Source organism: Quercus robur, chromosome 1 (genome assembly GCF_932294415.1).
Source record: "Quercus robur chromosome 1, dhQueRobu3.1, whole genome shotgun sequence".
In the NCBI taxonomy this organism is placed as follows: domain Eukaryota; kingdom Viridiplantae; phylum Streptophyta; class Magnoliopsida; order Fagales; family Fagaceae; genus Quercus; species Quercus robur.
This window is the reverse complement of record NC_065534.1, coordinates 3,071,302-3,093,578: the sequence shown is the minus strand read 5'-3', so window position 1 is coordinate 3,093,578 and position 22,277 is coordinate 3,071,302. Positions and strand designations below refer to the sequence as shown.

The 22,277-nt window shown below is 35.0% G+C and overlaps 3 protein-coding genes across 4 annotated transcripts in view; all 3 read left to right on the top strand.

Annotated features, from left to right (window-relative positions):
• The window catches only part of LOC126716027 (putative disease resistance RPP13-like protein 1), a 36,576-nt gene extending 30,262 nt beyond the window's left edge, over positions 1-6,314 (top strand). The window contains exons 20-23 of the mRNA XM_050416941.1: positions 5,124-5,244; positions 5,337-5,451; positions 5,578-5,667; positions 5,777-6,314. The gene's annotated coding sequence lies outside the window, so the exon portion shown is untranslated. The remainder of the gene's footprint in view (positions 1-5,123; positions 5,245-5,336; positions 5,452-5,577; positions 5,668-5,776) is intronic.
• Positions 3,424-12,128, top strand: LOC126692642 (uncharacterized). The gene is made up of 7 exons (XM_050388335.1): positions 3,424-3,822; positions 4,150-4,234; positions 4,941-4,998; positions 5,124-5,244; positions 5,337-5,451; positions 9,264-10,327; positions 11,421-12,128. Exons 1-7 carry the CDS (start codon positions 3,424-3,426, stop codon positions 12,126-12,128), a joined length of 2,550 nt encoding a protein of 849 aa, XP_050244292.1.
• Positions 12,129-17,539: 5,411 nt separating this feature from the next.
• LOC126716015 (loganic acid O-methyltransferase-like) lies at positions 17,540-20,247 on the top strand. 2 transcript variants are annotated; one of them, XM_050416935.1, is made up of 4 exons: positions 17,540-17,690; positions 18,150-18,696; positions 18,766-18,809; positions 19,796-20,247. In XM_050416935.1, exons 1-4 carry the CDS (start codon positions 17,565-17,567, stop codon positions 20,138-20,140), a joined length of 1,062 nt encoding a protein of 353 aa, XP_050272892.1. In that variant the 5' UTR covers positions 17,540-17,564; the 3' UTR covers positions 20,141-20,247. The 2 variants fall into 2 exon arrangements, with proteins under 2 accessions (XP_050272892.1, XP_050272883.1); XM_050416926.1 differs by having other exon boundaries at positions 18,150-18,809.
• The last annotated feature ends 2,030 nt before the right edge of the window (positions 20,248-22,277 follow it).

Genomic DNA, 22,277 nt, shown 5'->3' with positions numbered 1-22,277 from the left:
GACTCCTAAGTCTTTGAAAATTTTTTGAAACTTGGGATTGTCAAATTGCTTTCCATTGTCTAATATTATGACATGTGTGACTCCAAACCTGCAAATGATGTTTTTCTACACAAAGCTTGTGACTTTAGCCTCTGTTATCGTCGTTACTAGCTCTGCTTCTACCCATTTTGTGAAGTAATCAATTGCGACTATTAGAAATCTAAGTTGCTTCTTCCTTAGAAGGAATGGACCCATAATATCAATTCCCCATTGGGCGAAGGGCCATGGTGAGGAGATGGGTGTCATTGTCTCTCCTGGTTTCGTCTGGACAATTGCGAAGCGTTAGCACTTGTCGCATGCTCTGATGATGTTGTATGTGTCTTTCTGTAGGGTTGGCCAGTAATATCCTGCTCTGAGCGCCTTTACTGCTAAGGATATTGCCCCAGCGTGGTTTCCACAGGCTCCTTCATGTATCTCGCGAAGCACATAATCTACTTCTTCTGAGCTAGCGTATCTTAGATATGGGAGAAAATATCCTCATCTGTACAGCACGTCTTCAATAATGATGAAGCGAGCTGCTTTGATTTGTATCTTCCTGGCTTCCGTTTTATCTTCAGGGAGCCATCCTTCTTTCAGATAACAGACAATGGGAACCATCCACTCGTCTTGTTCCTTTATCATCAGGACTTGTTCACCTTCTATACTTGGCTGCCTCCTTATTTCTACACATAGTTTGGTGGTCACATCATAATCATTTGACGAGGCCAATCTTGCTAGAAAATCAGCTTCTACATTTTTGGATTGAGGGATTTGCACAAAGTTTAAACTTTTAAAGTGCTATGAGAGTCGTTGGATGATCTTCAAGTACTTTTGCATCCTTTCTTCTTTGGCTTCATAATCTCACTTGACTTGTCCTATTATTAGCTAAGAATCAGCTTAAACGAAGAGACTCTTTGCTCCTAGAGCTTTTGCTAGGCTTAGTTCAGTCAGCAATGCCTCGTACTTGTCTCGTTGTTGGTTGCTGGAAACTACAATCTGACTGCATATTTCAACGTTTCTCCTTCTGGATATATAAGAACTACTCCTACTCCTCCCACTTTCTTCGTGGTTGACCCATCAGTTTGGATTGTCCATATTTCCATAGGGGATTCTTCTTCCTTACAGGGATAAATGAATTCTGCAATGAAGTCTGCCAGTACTTGGACTTTGATCGCTGCTCAAGGCCGATATTCGATGTCAAATTGGCCCAATTCAATTGCCCATTGAACGAGTCGTCCTGTTGCATCTATCTTGTTCATCGTCTTTCTTATAGGTTGGTCCGTCATGACGACGATGGGGTGTGCTTGGAATAAGGATGGAGCTTTATGGAGGCAATCAATAATGCGAAAGCTATCTTTTCCATCATTGGGTAACTTACCTCTGCTCCTTGGAATGCCTGGCTGGTATAATAAACTGACTTCTAGACGCTCCCTTCTTCTTTGATCAATACCGAACTTACTACAGTGTTGGATACTGCTAGGTAGAGATACAGCTTCTCTCCCATCACTAAGGGACTTAACAATGGTGGCTTCGTCAAGTACTCTTTCAATTTGGCAAGAGCTTTTTCGCATTCGTAAGTCGTTGGAAGGCCTTCTTCAATACTTTAAAAAATGGCATGCATTTGTCTATTGCCCTAGAGACAAATCTATTTAGGGCTGCAACCTTTCCTGTCAAGCTTTGCACCTCCTTCACTGTCTTTGGTGATTTGACCTTGATTATAGCTTTTACTTTATCTGGATTTGCCTCTATTCCTTGTTAAGACACCATGAATCCCAAGAATTTTCCTGAAGCAACAGCAAAAACACATTTTGTAGGGTTTAATTTCATATTGTACTTACGTAGTGTGCTGAAGGTTTCTTTGAGATCGTCCAAGTGGTTGGCTTCGTCCTTGCTTTTTACCAGCATATCGTCTACATACACCTCCACATTCCTTCCAATCTGATGAGAGAACATGCGGTTCACCAACCTTTGGTAGATGGCTCCTACATTCTTCAGTCCAAAGGGCATAACTTTGTAGTAGTACAACCCTTGGCTAGTAATGAATAAGGTCTTCTCTTGATCATCTTTGTCCATGAGAATCTGGTTGTATCCAGAAAATGCGTCCATGAAACTCAAGAGCTTGTGTCCAGCAATCGAGTCTACTAGTTGGTCAATCCTTGGCAAGGGGAAGCCCTCCTTTAGGCAAGCCTTATTTAGATCTGTGAAGTCATCACACATCCTTCACTTGCCATTGCTCTTCTTTACCATAACCACGTTTGCAAGCCAATCTGGATAGAAGACTTCTCTAAAGAAATCAGCTTCTAGTAGTTTCTCCACTTCTTCAGTTATGACTTTGTTGCATTTTAGTGCAAACACCCTCCGCTTTTGCTATACAAGTTTGCATTCTGGGTTGACGTTAAGATGATGTTGTATGATCTTCCTATCAATCCTGGGCATATCCTCGTGTTTCCAAGCGAAAACATCTTGGTTTTCCCTTAAGGAGGAGATCATTTTCTCTTTTTCAATGGTTGGAAGTGCCATTCCGATCTTCAATATCTTCGTCGAGTCTCTTGGGACGATCTCCACTTCTTGTGGTGTTTCTAACGGTTCAGGAATGGGGTCTGGTTTGTTGATCATCCATGTGTGATTCTCTCCAGACGCTAAGGCAGCTTGATATCACTCTCTTGCCGAAACTTGATCTCCTTTAATTTCGCCTACCCTATAGGCTATTGGAAACTTTACTTTCAAGTAATAGGTTGACATTGTGGCTCTTAGTCTATTGAGTGCAGGTCTTCTCAAGATGATGTTGTACGTTGAAGGGCAATCAACTATAAGGAAATGAATTTCCTTGATGACTTGTGCCAGATAAGTTATTGCAATCACAGTTAGAGTGACGATGCCTCTAAGGACGATTCTATCCCCCCTGAAGCTTACTAAAGGTGAGGTAAAAGGTTTGATCTTCTTTTTATCCAGCTTTATTTGCTGAAATGCAGGCAAGTAGATGATATCTACTAAGCTTCCGTTGTCAATAAGCACATGGTAAATGTTGAACTCTTCTACCCTAAGCATGATTACAAGTGGATCTTCATGGGGTTGCCAGATGCCACAACCATCTCTTTTTAAGAAGACAATATCGGGTTCGTCATTCCTTGGCATTTTCATTGGAGGGAGTCATGTATGGATGCTATTTGTCTCCCTTCCCTGCGCCTTTTTCATGGATTTCAATGTTCCACCTACTGTTATTCCTCTCGAGATCGTCTCTATTTCTCCTGCAGGGGGTTTGGTGTCCCCCATCTTCGAAGTTCTGTCTTAGTCGTCCTTCCGTTCGTACCTGTATGGCTCTGTCTTTCTAACATATTCCTACAACTTCCCTTGCCAAATTAAAGTTTCCACTTAGTCTTTCAAGTGCCTACACTCATCAATACAATGCCTGTGGTCCTGGTGGAATCTACAGTACTTGCTCTTGTCTCTTCTTTTACTAGAGTGCTAATTGGCTTCGGCCATTGCAGGGAAGGATCATCTCTTATTTGCATAAGGACCTACTTAATTGGCATTATTAGAGGAGTGAAGTTGGTAAACCTGGGTTTCTTATCTGGAAGCTCCTCCTTTTTCCCTGTAGTCTGTCTGCCACTTTGTGTCTCCTTCTTATCCCAATTGTTGTTTGTTCCTTCGTCTCTCTTCCTTTTCGCCTTCATCTCCTTTACGAGCACTGCATCCTCTGCATTCATGTACTTCTGGGCTTTACGGAGCAACTTCGCTATTGTTTTTGGTGGACTTTTAGTAATTGAGAAGAAGAAATCTCCTGGTAGCAATCTTGCTTGGAAGGTTGTTAGGATGACTTAATCTTCAACTTCATTTACCTGCAGCAGCTCCTTGTTGAACCGAGTGACATACTGCCTTAGTGATTCTCCTTTTGCTTGCTAAATGTTGAGAAGATGGCTAGTTGGCTTTTTGTGTCTCTGCCCACCAATGAAATGACGAACAAAACCCTTGCTTAGCAATTTAAAGTCTGCAATGGTTCTTGGGGGTATTTTGTTGAACCGTACTCTAACTACTACTCCCTTCAGTGTTGTCGGGAATGCCCTACACATGACTTCGTCTAGGGTCATCTGTAATAGCATCAGCGTCTTGAATGATTCAATGTGATCCAAGGGATCTTTGGAACCATCATATGACTCCAACTGTGGGAGACAGAATTTTGGTGGGAGGGGACGGTTCAGTACTTCAGTAGTAAAGGGTGAGTTTGTCATTCGAATCATCCCATCCAGATTTTCTCCACCTTTGTCCATAGAACTTTTTAGTTCCTCATGTTGCGAAGCTCATTCTCCATTTTAGTGGAATCTTCTCTTGAAGTTCTATCTTGCCTATTGGCTTGAGAATTCGATTCTTCTTCATTTTGGTTTTCACCTGTTCGCCGACGTTCTGCATTTTGAGACTTCATCGTCTTTTGTAATTCTTCATTCAGGCGAGTCAACTCTTCCACATTAGCCAAGAGGGCTTGGATTTGTTGTTGTTGCACAGCATCTGGCTAAGGTCCAGTTTCTGCTTCCATCTCGTACTTCGAGGAACTCTTTTGTCACTGGGAAAGATGACTTGATTGATTAGTGTTTCCCACAGACGACACCAAACTAATGATGCAAAAAATCAACAATTGAGCTCCTCATTGTAGCAGATGGATGATGTTGTGAATGGGGTCATCTTTGTAGGTGAGAATCCTGCAAAATGAATTGAGGGGAAGAGTAATATGCCAATGTGGCATCACCAAACTGCCTCCAATGCTTAAGTCAGTAAGGGAGAAAGATTCTAAAGAGAAAACAAGTTAAGAGTGATTTCGAAGAGTATTTGTGTGTAATTTTAGGCGTACCTTGGGTTTCTGTTGTCTTCTCTTTTATAGTTGTATGCCTCATTAATGGGCAATGATGTGCTGCATTTATGCTCAACAGCTAGTGCGTTACAGAATCTTTGTGTAGAGGCCACAGCTCATTCTGTGACTGTTGGTCCGTCAGTTACGTTTTGTCATCAATGATCATAATAAATGTGTAACGTTTTTTCTAGGTGAATGACGAACTCTATGTAATGACAACCATATATATGAATGCTAATGTAAATTAAAAACAATATTTCAGATACAAGCTTGACATGCAAGTTGGTGATATAATACAACATGCAAATTTTGTAGTATTTGACAAAGAAGCAGACAAGTTATTTAAAGTTCTTGATACGAAACTCTCCAATGTGGAAGAAAAGGTAAAAATGAAAGAAATAGGTTATTTGTTTAATTAAATTAATTTTGTTACGTTGCACTAATTGAAATCTTTTTTTCTTTTTTTAAATAATAGGATGTAGATGGTGACAATGTTATTCCAAATAGTATCAATGCATTATTGGAAAACCTACATCTTCCAAGTGAAATTTACTGCATACAGTTTCTTTGTTTGCAACCAAAGCTTTACGGTAACTAGAGTCTTTGAAATTGAAGGAAATGAACAATTACAGTTAAAAATGGTTCACTTATAATATATTGATGAAGTTATAATATTATCAGTGATACATAATGACATATTTCATCTTTGATTATAGGAAATTAACAACAAAAAGGACTAAGAATGGAAATGAAGTATCCAAAGAAACAATTTGTGCTGAAGTAAAGAAAAGAAAATTTTTGAAGAAGTAGGCAAAATTGCACAAATAAATATTATTTTTGGTTCTTTTTGAAACTTCACACAATCTTTAATTTCCTCAACAAGAAAATAACTTTTGTATTTTTTCTGTTTTGCAGATAAATCCAAAACGAGAATGTGGACGCTCAAATAGAAGTGTTAGATGATTAGCGAACATATAAAATATTTAAATGAAACTTTGAATATTTAGACTTCAAATCAGGTCGTGATGTTGTGCTTTCTGATAGAAGAATAGATACTTCAGAGCCTAACGACTAGTTTCAGCTAAAGGTCATATTTTAATTCTGCAGAAAAACGGCACCGTATCTCATTATTACAAACGGTGACGTTTTGGTCTTAAAGAGAATTCTTTCACTCAAGCTATACGACATCGTTTAGCCTTGGAGCTTCAGAGTCAGTGTTAGCATCTTCTTTGTAGGATGAGCTACTGAGATATTTTTTTTGTAATTAGATATTTTCTGTTAAGAGCACGTTAATCACATGTGTAAATAGAGTGTAACTGATTCCAAGCTTTACGGAATTATTGCTAGTTGGTTAGATTAGATTTAAGCTTATCTCTTGCTCTATATATAGAGAACTATACACATTTTATTATTCAGTTAGTGTTGCTAATATTCAATCACATCGATTTTACTCTGTTCTTTCTATTCCGCCATTGTTACACTGTATACTTTCTTGTTTTCTTCACTTTCATTTTAGAATGATTTGAGTTTGGAAATATTTACTATTTAAGCTATATTTTTTGGAACCCACAAGGGAGCTGAGTATACGCTCTATCAACTTTTCAGAGAATAGTAAACAGAAATCGACTATTGACTCACCCACCCCTTTTTCTACCTACCCATAGCTATGCTAATAAAATGGAACACATGATTACTCGTAAGCATTCAAATAAGACAAGGCATAATGTAATGCTCCACTCGTATGACTACAATCACGTTCCAGATGAGTTTCTGAGAGCAACTGTATAATATGGACATTGCTATTATTAAGGCTTCTATATATATGTAAAAGACTCAAATTTGTCCGTTTGGGTCTCGTATATGCAAAACTCGCCAGCTTACTTACAAAATCATTCAACATTTTAGGCAATCCATCATCCATCCAATTTGGCCATTTAAAGGTCGCTTTCAATACATCATCCAAGGGGTTATACATTGAAAAACCTTGAAGTAATTTGTCAATAAACTAGAAAGAATATCATTCCTTTTTCGTAAAGATATAAGAACTACTGCTCCAAATTTTTCTTCACGAAGTACAAAGACTTTTAGTGGATTAGCAAGCATATTCTGACATTAATTTATATATATATATATATATATATAGCAAGCATATTCTGACATTAATTTATATATATATATATAAGGGCGGAGCCACATAGTGGCTTGGGGGGGGGGGGGGGGGGGGGGGGGGCGTGGCCCCTGCAAAAAAAAAAAAAAAAAAAATTCCCATTAGACTATGAAGAAAAAATAAATAGGCCCCCCCCCAACATTAGACAGCCGGCCCCCCTTACCCATTTCTCACCCATTCTCCCAGCCCTCAATCAAAAATTAGGAACACCATCAAATTAAAAAAATATATATATATATATATATATCTATTCTACTTTCAAGCAAAAAAAAAAAAAAAAATTAACAGAGAAGCCCATGGTGAGCCCAATAGATTACAGAGGTAGCTCGCTCACGGCAAGCCCACGGATTCTCAACCAAAAAAAAAAAAAAAAATCAATACAGAGAATCAGAAAATCGAACCCATCACGTCGCTGGTAGAGAAATCAAACCCCAATACTGCCTATACAGAGCAAATCAGCAAAAGCAAATCAAACTCAACAGCAAACCAAACACAGAGTGACAGAGGTGTTTATCTAAAAAAAAAAAATCCCCAATACACAAACCAAAACCAAACCCAGTAACCCACAGTCACATCGTCGCGACGCCGCAGCTCGCTCATCGTCGTTGTCGTCGCTCGCCCCTCATCGCAGATCGCAGATGGCTCTACCTCTGCTCAGGTGCTCGATGCTCGATGCTCCCTCCGACCCTCCCTCAAGGTATTTCTCTCTTTTTCTCTCTCTCTTTATCTCACTAAAATGAAAAAATGAAATGAAATTTTCGCAAATCATAGACGGTAGATCGTTCATCAGAGATCGCAGATCGCTCTGCCTCTGCTCCAGTGCAGCGTTGCTCGTTGCTCCCTCCGGCAGTCCAACCCTCCCTCAAGGTTTTTCTCTCTAACTCTCTCAGTCTCTCTCTCTCTCTCTCTCTCTCTCTCTATCTCACTGAATGAAAAAATTGAAATGAAATTTATGAACGTCTCTCTCTTTATTCTTTAACTTTAATAGCCTATCTGATCTCACATCTCAGTAAGTCTCTCTCTTTTTTGAACTGTGAGTCTTTTATTGGTTGGATTTTGCTTTTTTCCTGTTTTTGTCTATTTAAATTTGTCTTTACCTTATCCCTTTTTGATGGCCAGTGTGTTGGTCTTTAGTGTAACGTGTGTTCACTGTATTGTGATTTGTGATTGGCATTGCGAAATTTTCTGATTGCAGCTAGCTATTGTAATTAGGGCGCATGTTGTTCTTGTCTGTTGTCTGTTGAGTGGGGTGAGGAGGGGGTAGATGGGCTCATGGGGCTGGGTAAACAATAATTAAAGCAATGTAATGTGCAGCACATTACACTGCTTTAATTATTGTGCTGCACATGGAATGTATAATGTTCGGCTCTTTTAATGTAATATGTACAAGGGGCTAAACAATATAACAAATTAAAGCAGTATAATTAATGACAAATAAATTAAAGCAATATAGTTTATTGTTACGCTAAACAACAATAATTAAAGCTATATAATTAAATTAACCAATACATTATAAAAGACAAATTAATTAAATTGTTTTTGTTTTTGTTTGAAGGGTTATTATTAATTAAAGTTGTATTAAAAATGGGTTGATTGTTTAAATTATAGTGGAAATTTTGTTTTTTTCTTGAGTATGAATAACATTCATATAACTAAGCAAAAATTTCTAATTAAAATTTTATTTTTTAAAATTCTTTTCAGGTTAATTTTTGAGTCATATTCTTAAAACTAAAAGAATTATGAGCAAACGAAAAACAATTGATGCATTCTTTAAGAAAAAAGATGTTAGCAATTCAGAAATTAGGACACCTGTGGCTGTAGAAACAAATTTTAATACTTCGATGCTTGATGAACACCCCTTCAAATGTCCAAAACTTAAATTTGAAGAGATAGATTGTGATCCAGGAACACGTAGACAAATATGTGAATTTCCTATCAACAAACAAGATGAAATCCGACGAGCTTATCTCATAGAAGGTCCATACCAACTTAAAGATATAGACTATCCATACAATGATGATACTCATCGTCGTTGATTTCAACCTTCATGGTTTGTTTCACATAAGGATTGGTTGGAATACTCACCTTCAATGGATGCGATATATTGTCTACCTTGCTACCTTTTTAGTAAGAAACCAATAGGTCATCCCGGATCAGATGCATTCATTTCAACAGGTTTTAATAATTGGAAAAAGGTGAAAGATGGAATGAATTGTCCTTTAATTCGTCATGTAGGGAAAGAACCAAACTCCCCACATAAAATTGCTGTGAAATGTTGCGAGGATTTAAAGAATTATTCACAACATATTGACAAGCTAATTGAGAAACAAACGTCAAAAGAATTAGAGAATAATCGGTCGCGGCTCAAAACCTCAATAGAGTGTGCTCGATGGCTAGCATTCCAAGCTTGTGCTTTTAGAGGTCATGATGAAAGCCTTGATTCAAAAAATAGAGGTAATTTTATTGAATTGATAAAATTCACATCAACTTTCAATGACAAAGTAGCTAGTGTTATCTTGGAAAATGCTCCAGGAAATGCCAAATATACATCACCCACAATTCAAAAGGAGATTTTGCATATTCTTGCTAGTAATGTGCGAAATGCTAATCGTGAAGAAATTGGGGATGCAAAATTTTGCATTCTTGTTGATGAAGCCCGGGATGAGTCGAAGAGAGAGCAAATGGCCATCATTTTGAGGTTTGTTGATAAAGAAGGTTTCATTAAAGAGTGTTTCTTTCATGTTGTGCATGTTAGAGACACTACTGCATTAACTTTAAAGAATGAGATATGTGCTGTCCTTTCTCGTTACAACCTCCACATTGAAAATATTCGAGGTCAAGGATATGATGGGGCTAGTAACATGCGTGGTGAATGGAATGGATTACAAGCTCTTTTTCTTAAAGATTGCCCATATGCTTATTATGTACATTGTATGGCTCATAGGTTGCAATTAGCTCTAGTTACAGCATCTAGAGAAGTAAAAGATGTTTATCAATTCTTTGATCATTTGGTTAATATTATCAATATTGTTGTTGGTTCTAGTAAGCGTAATGATGAATTGCAACATGCTCAAGCAGAACAAGTTGAGAATATGATTGCTTCTAATGAAATTAAGACTGGAAGAGGTGCAAACCAGATTGGTACTTTGCAACGAGCTGGAGATACTAGGTGGGGATCTCATTTTCAATCTATTTGTAGTTTGATTAAAATGTTTGATGCTACTTGCAAAGTTATCAACACTATTTCTGAGGAAGGGGCTAACTATAAACAACGCAGTGATGCCGAGGGAGCTTATCAAGTATTAACATCATTTGAATTTATTTTAATCTTGCATTTGATGAAAGAGATAATGGGAATTACTAATGTTCTTTGTCAAGCCTTGCAACAACATTCTCAAGACCTTTTAAATGCCATGCATTTTGTTAGGTTCTAAATGTTTAGAACAATTGGCAAATCGTGAACACAAACTTGTCTAGATATAGATCTTAGAGTCTATAGGTTTTATTAGACAATACTCAAGGTGATTCAAGTCAAGATTCAAGAACATATAAGCTACAAGAAGAAGATTTCATAATCTGTCCTGTTCGATCGATCGAAAGACAGGCTCGATCGATCAAAAGTCGTATCTGCAGAATTTTAATTAAACCCAAACAGCAGTTCAAGCCCATTTAGGATTAGGGTTTCTAATCTACTTCTCTCAGTATATAAAGAAAACCCTAAGCACATTTTTATGTGGCTTTTCAGAGAAAAAAAGAGTGTGCCACTTTTGTATTTAGGGTTTTGTTCCTAAAAAGCTCTCTTATGTTTTCTACCAGTGTTATTCCTTGAAGAATCTCAAGATCCGGTATTGTAGAAGTTGCTGCCTTCTCTTGTCATCAAAGGTGTTGATGATCTAAACCTTCAAGGGTGGTCTTAGAGTCACAAACAGAAGAGTTTATGTTGCTAAACCTTTGAGTGGGATCTCAAAATCACAGACGGGGGTGTTTGTGTTTTGCAAAGGCCAAAGAAAGAAGGAGTCCGTGGATTCGGAGCTTGCACGTGGTCGTGTCAATAAGTTCTGCTGGTGGGTAGCAATAAGAAGTTAAGCATGGGGGCTTGTAAGTCTTATTGTATGAACTTCGATTCTTTCTAGTGGATTTGCTTTTTACCTTGAAGATAGCTAGGTTAAATCCTCCCTAGGTTTTTACCGATTTGGTTTCCTGGGTGATTATATCTTATGTTATTTATTTTCCGGTACTTTGCATGATTTGATCTTTGTTATTGTGATAACCTAGACTTGTTTAATTGGACTAAGTAACAACTTGGCTAATTACCTAGGTTAAATCAATTGGTTTTAAAGGGTCTAAAAACTAACACATTTAGTTTCAACTACAAAATCACTTATTCAAAAGTTGAGAGATGATGGATGGGAGCCTTTACTTGCTAGTGTTATATCATTTTGTGAGCAACATGAAATTGATATTCCTGATATGAATGCTCGTTACACTAAAGGTCGAGGTAGATATCGTCGTCAAGATAACAATTTAACAATGGAACATCATTTTAGAATTGGCATATTTATAGTTGCAATAGACTTTCAATTGCAAGAATTGAAAAGTAGATTTTGTGAGCTAACAACGGAACTTGTCATTCTTAGTTCAACTTTAAATCGCAATGATGCTTTTAGATTATTCAAAATTGTTGATATATGCAATTTGGTTAAGAAATATTATCCTCAAGATTTCACTGAACATGAACAAGAACTTTTGGAGTCTCAATTGCAACATTATGAGCTTGATGTGATAAAACATCCAGATTTTCAGAATATGAGTACAATTTCCGAGCTATGTAAGGGATTAAAAATTTCAGGAAAGTCTAAAATCTATTTTTTGATTGATAGACTTATTCATCTTGTGTTGACCCTTCCAGTTTCTACAGCAACTACGGAACGAGCTTTCTCAACTACAAAGTTGTTAAAAACAAGACTTCGCAATAGAATGAAGGATGAGCTTTTGGCAGATAATATGATAGTTTATATAGAAAAGGAAATTGCAGGGAATTTCACTATAGAGATGATAATGGATGAATTTTATTCCATGAAAAATCGTCGTCAGGCATGATTTGATCCGGTTGATGACCCGACCTGACCCGAATAATGGGAGATTTATTGAGGCTTAGTCCATGGAGTGGAGGCTTGGGCCGACAAAATATTTTTGGCCCGTTTTGTAGCCCATTGTGAATCCTGTGCGCAGGATATAAAAACCGTTTTTTTTGGTGATTAGGGTTTTGTCTTCTTGTTGTTTTTGAGAAAGAAAAACACTGTAGCTGCACATTGTAATTTTCTTTGATAATAGTGAAATCTCTGCAACTCTGTGGACATAGGCAAATTGCTGAACTACGTAAATACTGTCTTGTGCGTGTGATTGTTTTACTTTTGGCGTTTTGTTTTCTCTATTTTTTTGTTTCTCACAGGTTTGGAATTTCGGTTGAATTCCCAACATGTTCAAGTATATAATGATATATGAAAGTTGATAATTTTGTATCCAATAGACTTAAGAATTATATTTAGTATATCTCTGTTACAACCCGCCCCCTCCCCCCCCCCCCCCCCCCCCCCAAGTATGTATTCCTAGCTACGCCCCTGTATATATATATATATATATATATATACAAAGACTTTTAGTGGATTAGCAAGCATATTCTGACATTAACTTATATATATATATATATATATATATCTAAAAACTAAAATGTAGCATTTATTATTGCTACACTCTTATTTAGTCACCTCATCCGTCATATCATTAGTCTTTTCATATTTATTTTTTAGATTTAATTTTTTTACAATATTAACTGTATAAATATATTGACTTTACACATTCATTTTAGGCAGTTTTAGCTTTACAAATTCATTTTAGGTGATTTAACTTTACATATTTATCTACTTTAATTTTAATGTTATAACTAAATAATAAATCTATATATATATATATATATATATCTAAAAGCTAAAACATAGCATTCATTATTGCTATACTCCTGTTGAGTCACCTCATCTGTCACATCATTAGCCTTTTTCACATTTATTTTTTAAATTTAATTTTTTGACAATATTAACTACATAAATATATTGACTTTACAAATTCATTTTAGGAGGTTTTAGCTTTACAAATTCATTTTAGGGGGTTTTAACTTTACATATTCATTTACTTTAATTTTGATGTTATAACTAAATAATAAATCAATGGAAAATTAAAACAAAAGTGTTGTATACATATATTCCTCTTGGGTGGTTTTAAACTTAAATATTAATTTGCCCTTTTATGTTCCTTTATTGTGACTTTTCTTATTCTCATCCTCTTATTATAAATTTGCCACTCAATCTCTTCCATTCTATGCATATTTTTCCTATACAAAATGGCTCTCTCTCTCTCTCTCTCTCTCTCTCTCTCTCTCTCTCTCTCAATTTTTTTTTTCATTTTTTGCATTTATTATTATTTTTTCTTGCATTTCTACCTTAGATTGATGAATATTTGTGTTTTTTTAGAATTCTACTTTTGGTTGCTTATAACTAAAAAAATGAAATCAATGAAGAATAAAAACATATTTTTAAAAAATTGTATAATAAATGAAATTGTCTTAATGCTGTCATAAAAAATTTTAAAAATCAATTAAATTGTTTTCATTTTGGTATGACAAAAATTATATATATTACATTTGTGATTTCGCTATAAAAAATGAAAATATGATTATGAATTACATTATTTTTTATTAAATTAGTCCAAATTGAAATATATATATATATATTACCATGCGCAATGCACTAGGTTCGCGACTAGTTTATGTAATAGATAGAATGCATGTGTTGTATTTTAGAGTTATATCCATGTTGTACCAATAATTTTGCACCCTATAACCATAATTCTTATTATTTCAATTGTAACCCTGGAATCTCTCCCAATCCATGGAAATTCATATAATCATGCATTTGAATTAAATCACAAGCGTCATTATTTTATAGGCAAAATATTTTCCTGGCCAAAAACATTTGTAGTAGCTAAAAATTAATATAGAAGACTATTGTCAAAGTTGAGAGGTACTTTTTCAACCCATTTGGTTTCAAAGTATTGAATAAGTAGACAAAAGATTAGCCTTTCACATTTTATTATATAGTCTAATTTAATTATTAATAAAAATCTTGCATATTGCTCTAGAGTCATGCAAATAACGTGTAAAAAAAAGAAGTATCATAGGTTAAAAAAAAAATGTTATAAAATTCCAACCCTTTGATAATACTTTTTATATTGGGTCCGGCTTGTGTCTAGTGGCCAGTGGCCACTAGACTCGTTATGATTCGACACGTGTCTAGTCTTGGACATGTGTCCGCATCGCAACATGTCTAGTGGCACTGGCCACTAGACACAAGCTCCACCCTTTTATATTTCTTTGTTAATACATATAAAAAATTACTTTAGGTGTGTAAAGACTAATATTTATATTTTAGGTGTCTAATACTTTTACTAAGCTCCTGCTGATCCACATCACCCTAGCGTTTCAATCTATTCGGTCCATTCAAACATATTCCTTCTACTTCGGTCTTTTTTTATTCTATACGGTCCACTTTGGTCCTATTCGATCCTATAAAGTCCATTTGGTCCATTCTGTCTACTTCAGTTCTATTCGGTCCAATTTGGTCATATTCGGTCCATTCGGTCTTATTTAGTCCATTCTGTACACTTTGGTTTTATTCGGTCCCCTTCGGTCCTATTCGATCGACTTTGGCCCTACTTGGACTTAATCGGTCCACATCAATCCATTTGGTTTATATTGTTTGTCCACTTTGGTTTTTTTCAGTCCGCTTTGGTCATTTTCAGTCCACTTCAGTTCTATTCGATTTATTTAGTCCACCTTAGTCCATTCGATCCTATTTGGTCTATTCTGTCCACTTTGATTCTATTTCAGTCCTATGTGGTCCATTTGGTCAATTCTGTCTACTTTAGTTCTATTCGGTCCAATTTGGTCATATTTAGTATATTCAGTCTTATTTGGTCCATTCTATCCACTTTGGTTCTATTCGGTCCACTTTGGTCCACTTCAGTCCTATTACTTCCATTTTGTCCTCTTCGATCCACTTTGGTCCTATTAGGTCTTAATCAGTCCATATTGTCCACTTTGGCCCTTTTCGGTCCACTTCGGTCCTATTCAGTCCACTTTGGTTCTTTTTGGTTTTATTCGGTCCACTTCAGTCCTATTTGGTCTATTCTATCCACTATGATTCTATTTCGGTCTTATGCAATCCATTTGGTCTTAATCCGTCAATTGCGGTCCATTCGGTCCATATTGTCCACTTCAACCTACTCGGTCCATTTCAGCTTATTCGATCCCATACGGTAGATTTCGGTCCCATTCAGTGCACTTTGGTTCTATTCAATTTTATTCAGGTACCGTTTGGATCATGTCCAGCATGTCCACGTCTTGGGTTTTTTTTTTTTTTTTTTTTTTTTTTTTTAAAGGACTAGCGCCTCTTGCACTGTTCATGGGACATGAATAGTGCAAACAGGAAAATGAACAACATTTTTTGTGTGAACAGTAATTCGAATTTTTTATTTTATTTTATTTTTTATTTTTTAGTTTCCAACAAAATAAGTGGTATTCAAATGCACCCTTAATCCACTTTAGTCTTATTTGGTCTATTTTGTCCACTTTGATTTTATTCGGTCCAATACAGTCTACATTGGTCCACATTGGTTCTATTTCGTCCATCCTGACCACTTCAGTCCTATTTGTTCCAGTTTGGTCCTATTCGTTTGACTTCGCTCTATTCAGTCCACTTCGGTCCATTCAGTTAACTTCGGTCTATTTCAGTCCATTTGATCCAGTTTGGTCCACTTCGGTCCATTCGATGCATTCAGTCAATTTTTGTGCAGTTAGATAATGGGAAAAGAAAGAATTGGGTTTAAAGCACCTCTTCTAAATCGAAATTTATTAAAAAATATATAGATCTCAATCTCCTAATATCTAAAATATTAAGTAAAATATTTATTGTTGTTACGCTTCTGTTAAGCCACATTAACGTAGCATTTCAGTTTATTTTAATCCGGCTAAATTTAAGTGAAAGTCTTTCTAAACATAAAGTCTTACTTTAGGACAATTATTCATTTATTTTAACGTCATTACTTTTAAATCAATTGCATGGGGTTGATTAGTTATAGAATGTAAAGTGTATATTTGTTAAAAACAAACAACTTTTGGTGTAAAAGGGTCTTTAATAACAATTTATCAAAGTTATAGAAGGTAAAGGGTATATTTGTTAAAAACAAACAACTTTCGGTGTAAGTGTCTTTGTCTTAATCATATGTTCTAGATGGCAAAAGTAAAAAGTAGTTCTAGATGGCAAAATATAAAGTAATCAGCAAGGAAGACCATGAGAAATATTGCACTTATTTGCGGACATAGAAATGATACCAATTAAAGATGGAGTTGAAAATTGCAAAGAAAATGTAAAGGTGTTTCAATAGATTCGCTGCATTCGCATTTGGATTTGGACCATTTGGTGCAGTATCGAAAGTCTTGATTTAAGTGTTGAAAAAATAAAAGGATTTAGAAAAAAAAAAAAAAAAAAAAAAAACAGATGGATTTGAGTACATTTCCCGACAAAGAAGCCGAAAATTTTGAAAAAATTTAGGATGGAAACCCGTGAGGTCCAAGGGGCTTTCATGGAGAGAATACTTTATAAAGTCTAAATCAATTAAAATATAGCATCATTGGAGCACAACACAACAAGCTTGTGCAAGTCTAAGTCGGCATGATATTGAAAACACTAAAAAGTTACTACTTAATGTATAGTATTTCTTAAAGCATCAAATCGAGGAAGTAAGGAAACATACGGAATATGATCTTCCCAATCTTAAATAAATTAATAGGATGGTTCAAATTAAATAATATAAATTTAAAGATGTATTTAGTACAACATTAATTAAAAATTTTAAATGTGGAGGGCAAGATAAATACAGAAATTGAATTTTTCTTGTGATAAAGTTGATGAAGAAATCAACACATCTGAAGATATGCACTTGGAAATATACATAGGGTGAGATTGAGTTACACCTAACTTTATTATTATTATTATTATTTTCACTTAATTTAACTTTAAAAAATGTTTAAACTTTAAACCACTTAATTTTTTTTTTATATGCAAATTTTGACAAATCTACAGTTGATTACATTTTCTTTTTATACATTTCATGCTTGCAAAATTTTAAGGTGCTCAAATCAAAGATTATAAATATGTCAGATATCAAATGTTTAAATTTTGAATCTGTATAAAATATGAGTTTATGAATTAAATAATAAATAACATCTGATTTCTATGAAATATAACATACTTGTTAAAAACATAGAGAGCATGTAATGCAATAGTTGAAATTTTAAAACACTAATTCAAGAAAAAGTTTTTAAATGGTGTAATATTGCTTAAAATATACCATGGGTAACTTGAAGGTTGAATTCAACTCATATATATAGAGTATGTATTTGAGAGAGAGAGAGAGAGAGAGATGGAAGACAAGAGGATATATGCAGAGAGAGAGATGGAGGACAAGAGGACATATACATCGCCTGAATCATATTCAATGAATGGAGGAAAGGGCCCTTATAGCTATGCTCAAAACTCCATCTATCAGGTCTTCTTAAATATTCAAGCCTACATTTTGATCTATTTTCTTGTTTTGAATCTTTGGATTCTACCATAGATTGCCAAGTAAATAGTTGAATTTATCATAATTAGTATCCAAGAAAATAGGTTTTATTTTTAAGAGCTTCCAAGAGAATAGTTGAATTTATCATAATTGAAGGACTTGCTTTTTTTTTTTTTTTTTAGAAGGACATGCTTTAAGAAAACTAATTGCAGAAGATAAGTATTTTTATGCTACGAAGAAATCATTGATCCTAAAAAAAAATAGTAGTAGAAATCATGGTTGAAATAACAATTTGAGGGTGTGATAGTGATTTGAAGCTGACCATCCAAAATTATTTAATTTTATTTCCAAGAAAATTGCATTCCAAACACTATTGTTAGATTATTTTCATGCTTCTAATTATGAGGAATATTAAAAAAATTATAATCACCACTTGTGTTGTAGAGAGAGGCTGCTGAAGCTGCCAAAGAAAAGATCAACAAGGCAATAGCCGATCACTTTGACATTAAGACCCTTTCAGCTACTCTAAACTCAGTGTGTGTGGCAGAGTTGGGTTGTTCTACTGGGCCCAATACCTTTATCTCAGTGCAAAACATAATAGAAGCCATAAAACTCCAATACATATCAAAAGGAGTACATACTGAAATCCCAGAATTTATGGTGTTCTTCAATGACCATGTCTCCAATGATTTCAACACTCTCTTCAAGTCTCTTCCTCCCAACAAGCAATACATTGCAGCTGGAGTACCGGGTTCTTTCCATGGCCGCTTGTTTCCCAAGGAATCTCTTCATTTTATTCACTCTTCTTTTGCACTACAGTGGCTGTCTAAGGCTCCAATAGAAGTTATGGATGAAGGGTCTCCTGCTTGGAATAAAGGGAGGATTTTCTACACAAATGCGCAAAAGGAAGTTGTGGAGGCCTATGCAACTCAATTTGCCAAGGACATCGACTCCTTCCTATTTGCCAGAGCTCAAGAGCTTGTGGTTGGAGGTATATTGGCACTTTTCATACCTGCAATCCCTGATGTGATGAGCAATTCTGACACGTTTATTGGTACAGAGCTGGACCTTCTAGGATCTTGCTTAATGGACATGGCTAAAGTGGTAAGTTTACAATAACATGACTTGTAATGATTTGAAGCAACATCATTTGGAGTTGGATTAACCATTGATGCTTTTTAATTTATTTTTTTTATTTTATTGCAACAATCATAACAAGCCATGCCCAATTGTGAAAAAAAGTTTTGAAAAATGTTATACCTAGCTCAATAGAGTTGATTTAAAATTCTATTTTTTAGAATACTGTAATTAACCTTCGTTTGGAACTTCTAACCAAGATATAACTTTCAATAATCATAACAAGCCATGCCCAATTGTGGAAAAAAGTTTTGAAAAATGTTATACCTAGCTCAATAGAGTTGATTTAAAATTCTATTGTTTAGAATACTATAATTAACCTTCGTTTGGAACTTCTAACCAAGATATAACTTTCAATAATTTGAAATAAGAAATGAAAAATGATTAATTACAATCATTCATATGAAACTTCAAGATTTATGATCAACACCCTAATTAACAAGTAATTTACAATGTCCACTCTGCCATCCAAATCAGTATATAAATTAATAAATTAATGTATACTTATCTTTCCTAAATTATAAAAGCATTTGCAACATACACTTTAAAGTCTAAACCACAAAATTCTACAATCAAAATCCCGATTTGACAATAATCTACCCCTAATATATTACATTGATGTTGATGATGAAGGATATTAATTGCAAATTAATCTCGAATTAGAGAGTTTATTTAAAATTCTATTGTTTAGATTGCATTGCAAATGTCTCAAATTTTAAGCTAACTGCCTACAATATTTTTTTTTTTTTTTTTTTTAGAAGAAAGGCAGAACTGCATAATTAAGAAAAACCAGCTAAATTAGCCTGAAGTACAGAATTAGATTGGGATGGAATATCCTCCATTCAAACTAAAAAAATTGGCACATTAACAGCTAGCCAAGCCAAACTATAAGCCAGCTTATTGTCTTCTCTCCTTACATGAGAGTAATTATAGACCATGGTTTTCAATTGCAGGGATTAGGTGGTGAAGCAAAAGTGGATGCATTCAATTTGCCTGCTTATGTCACAACCCCAAAAGAATTGAAGCCATTGATTGAAAGAAATCGACATTTCAACTTTGAGAGAATGGAAATATTGAATAACAAGTCAAAGTATCTTACTTTGTGTAATCCCTCGATGCGTTCTTTATTCCTAAGATCCGCATTTGAAGGAGTTCTCGAAAAGCATTTTGGAAATGATATCATGGATGAGTTGTTTAATCGCTACACCGAGAAAGTTGCAAAGTCCTCCTTCTTCTTAAATGCAGAAGCTGATAAATCGATTGTATTGTTTGTCCTTCTCAAGCGAAACAATTACTAGACTTTAGCTTTATTCCAACCAAATAAAATTCACTTGCAATAAAATGTGACAACAAAAAAGAGAATACTCTTGTAAGGTTCTTGATGTCAAAGTGATCATTGGCTACAGTCTTTTTGATCTTTTCTTTGGCAACTTCCTCAATTCCTCTCTACAGGTGGCGATTATCATTTTTTTTATATTCATTATAATTAGAATCAGGAAAATTATCTATCAGTATCAAATTTTGGAATGCAATATGCTTGGAAATGAAATTGAATAATTTTGGGTGATCAATTTCAGAACACTATCTAGCCCTTAAAATGTTATTTTAATGATATTTTCTCTAGAGAATCTAACGTAATAAAAAAAAAAAAAAAAAAAAAAACCTTGTTTATATTTATTTATTACAAACATACCAAGCTTTATATAGGCTTAGGTCTATGTCCTTTTTTGTGTGTATATTTGATAGCTACAATAATTTGGGGGGGGGGGGGGGGGGGGGATTTCGAACCTTGGTTTTCCTAACAAAGGAGAGCAAACTATTCCACTGATCTACAAGATGTGTGGCCAGCTTAGACCTAAGTTACATGGTGTAATTTTTGTCAATATCAAATCTCTTAATAACCATTAAATATATTTCATAATTTTAATATATTTAAATTTCAAATTTTTGTATTTTAAAAGTATATTTAAACGTTAGTTTATGGATCATATGGAATAAAATTGACTATCATGAAGTTAGGTGTACATGTTATGCATAAAGATAATATGCAATTTAATAATGGATTTTTCTTTTAAAGAAAAAAATAAATAAATAAAAGAAGGAAATTATAAAAAAGACATCTCATAGAAAGTTATTGAGTGCTATTACGTTAATAAGTTTACACAATTCTTCAAAACCCAATTGGGTTTCCATACAACTGGGATTGTAAAGTCCATATGGGTCTCTAGCGAAATACAAATGGGTTTTTTTTTTTTTTTTTTTTGAACAACCAACTGGAATATCATTGCCAAATAGAAAAGGGAGTACAACAAAGCAAAAGAGAAAAGCTCAACACAGTACAAACTAAACACAATCTTCTTGGACAACGTGAACCACCATAGGAGGACAAACTCCCTTCCAGACATGAGACTCTTCCTTTTGCCTTGCATACTACGTAAGCTCATGAACTGCCTTGTTGTAATCTCTTTTCACATGTTTGATTTTCCAGCTACTAAAAGAAGAGAGCAAACTAAGAATTCCCTGATACACATGACCAAGACAGCCATTTGTTTCAGCTACTATGACACCATTAACAGCAGTTAATGCATCAGATTCCAAGATGCTTTGAGATAGCTTTTGCTCTTTGGCAAGAATTAGGCCACACTCCATTGCCAAGGCTTCAACTTCCTCCACTGAGTATTGTCCCTGAAGGTATTTACAGCAAGCAACATGAACAGCACCAGTTGCATCTCTTATAACAACTCCCACACTTGAGTTCCTTTCATTTTCAGATGTTGCACCATCAACATTGATCTTGAAAACTCCTGGAGGAGGCGCTGTCCATTTCTCTTCTTTCCAAGCCAAGTGTTAAGAGCAAGCTATTGAGGCACTCTTGAATTCAAGAATATATTTTCTAGCAAAACTCCAAATATGATCAGGAAACTGACTTGAGGACTCATTCACTATTTTATTCCTATTACACCAAATTGCCCATGCAACTCCAAAGAAAAACTCCAAGTACTGTGACGTACAGAATTCAAAAATTTGCATTGCAATATCTATAACATCCATATTTACATTCAGCAAATCAACAGGACCATCCACCCAACATCCCCACACTCTCTTAGCCACTTCACACTTAACAAGAACATGGAGAGTTGATTTTGGCTCCTTCCCACAAGCCGGACAAATTTCACATAGATTAACTCCTCTTCTTTGCAAGTTCACAATGGTAGAAAGAGCATTCATACACATTTTCCAGGCAAAGATACGCACCTTAGGAAGGATGTTTAAGTGCCATAGCTTCTGAAAGTTCAAATATGTGTATAAACACCCTTGAACGTTTAGACCCCCAAATTACAACTTAACCAACTCAAGCATTATGTCAAATAACTAGTGTGCGGAAACTTAACATAAGCTATAATACGGAATTGGAAAAACTAACTAAGCCAAATT

Coding starts and splice junctions, on each gene's coding strand:
- LOC126692642 (XM_050388335.1), top strand. CDS start 3,424: ATGCCTGTGGTCCTGGTGGAATCTACAGTACTTGCTCTTGTCTCTTCT. Junction 4,235..4,940: donor CAGTACTTCAGTAGTAAAGG/GTGAGTTTGTCA, acceptor TATGCTCAACAG/CTAGTGCGTTACAGAATCTT. Junction 5,452..9,263: donor TTTGCAACCAAAGCTTTACG/GTAACTAGAGTC, acceptor TTCGTCATGTAG/GGAAAGAACCAAACTCCCCA.
- LOC126716015 (XM_050416926.1), top strand. CDS start 17,565: ATGGAAGACAAGAGGATATATGCAGAGAGAGAGATGGAGGACAAGAGG. Junction 17,691..18,149: donor CTCAAAACTCCATCTATCAG/GTCTTCTTAAAT, acceptor CTTGTGTTGTAG/AGAGAGGCTGCTGAAGCTGC. Junction 18,810..19,795: donor TAATGGACATGGCTAAAGTG/GTAAGTTTACAA, acceptor TTTCAATTGCAG/GGATTAGGTGGTGAAGCAAA.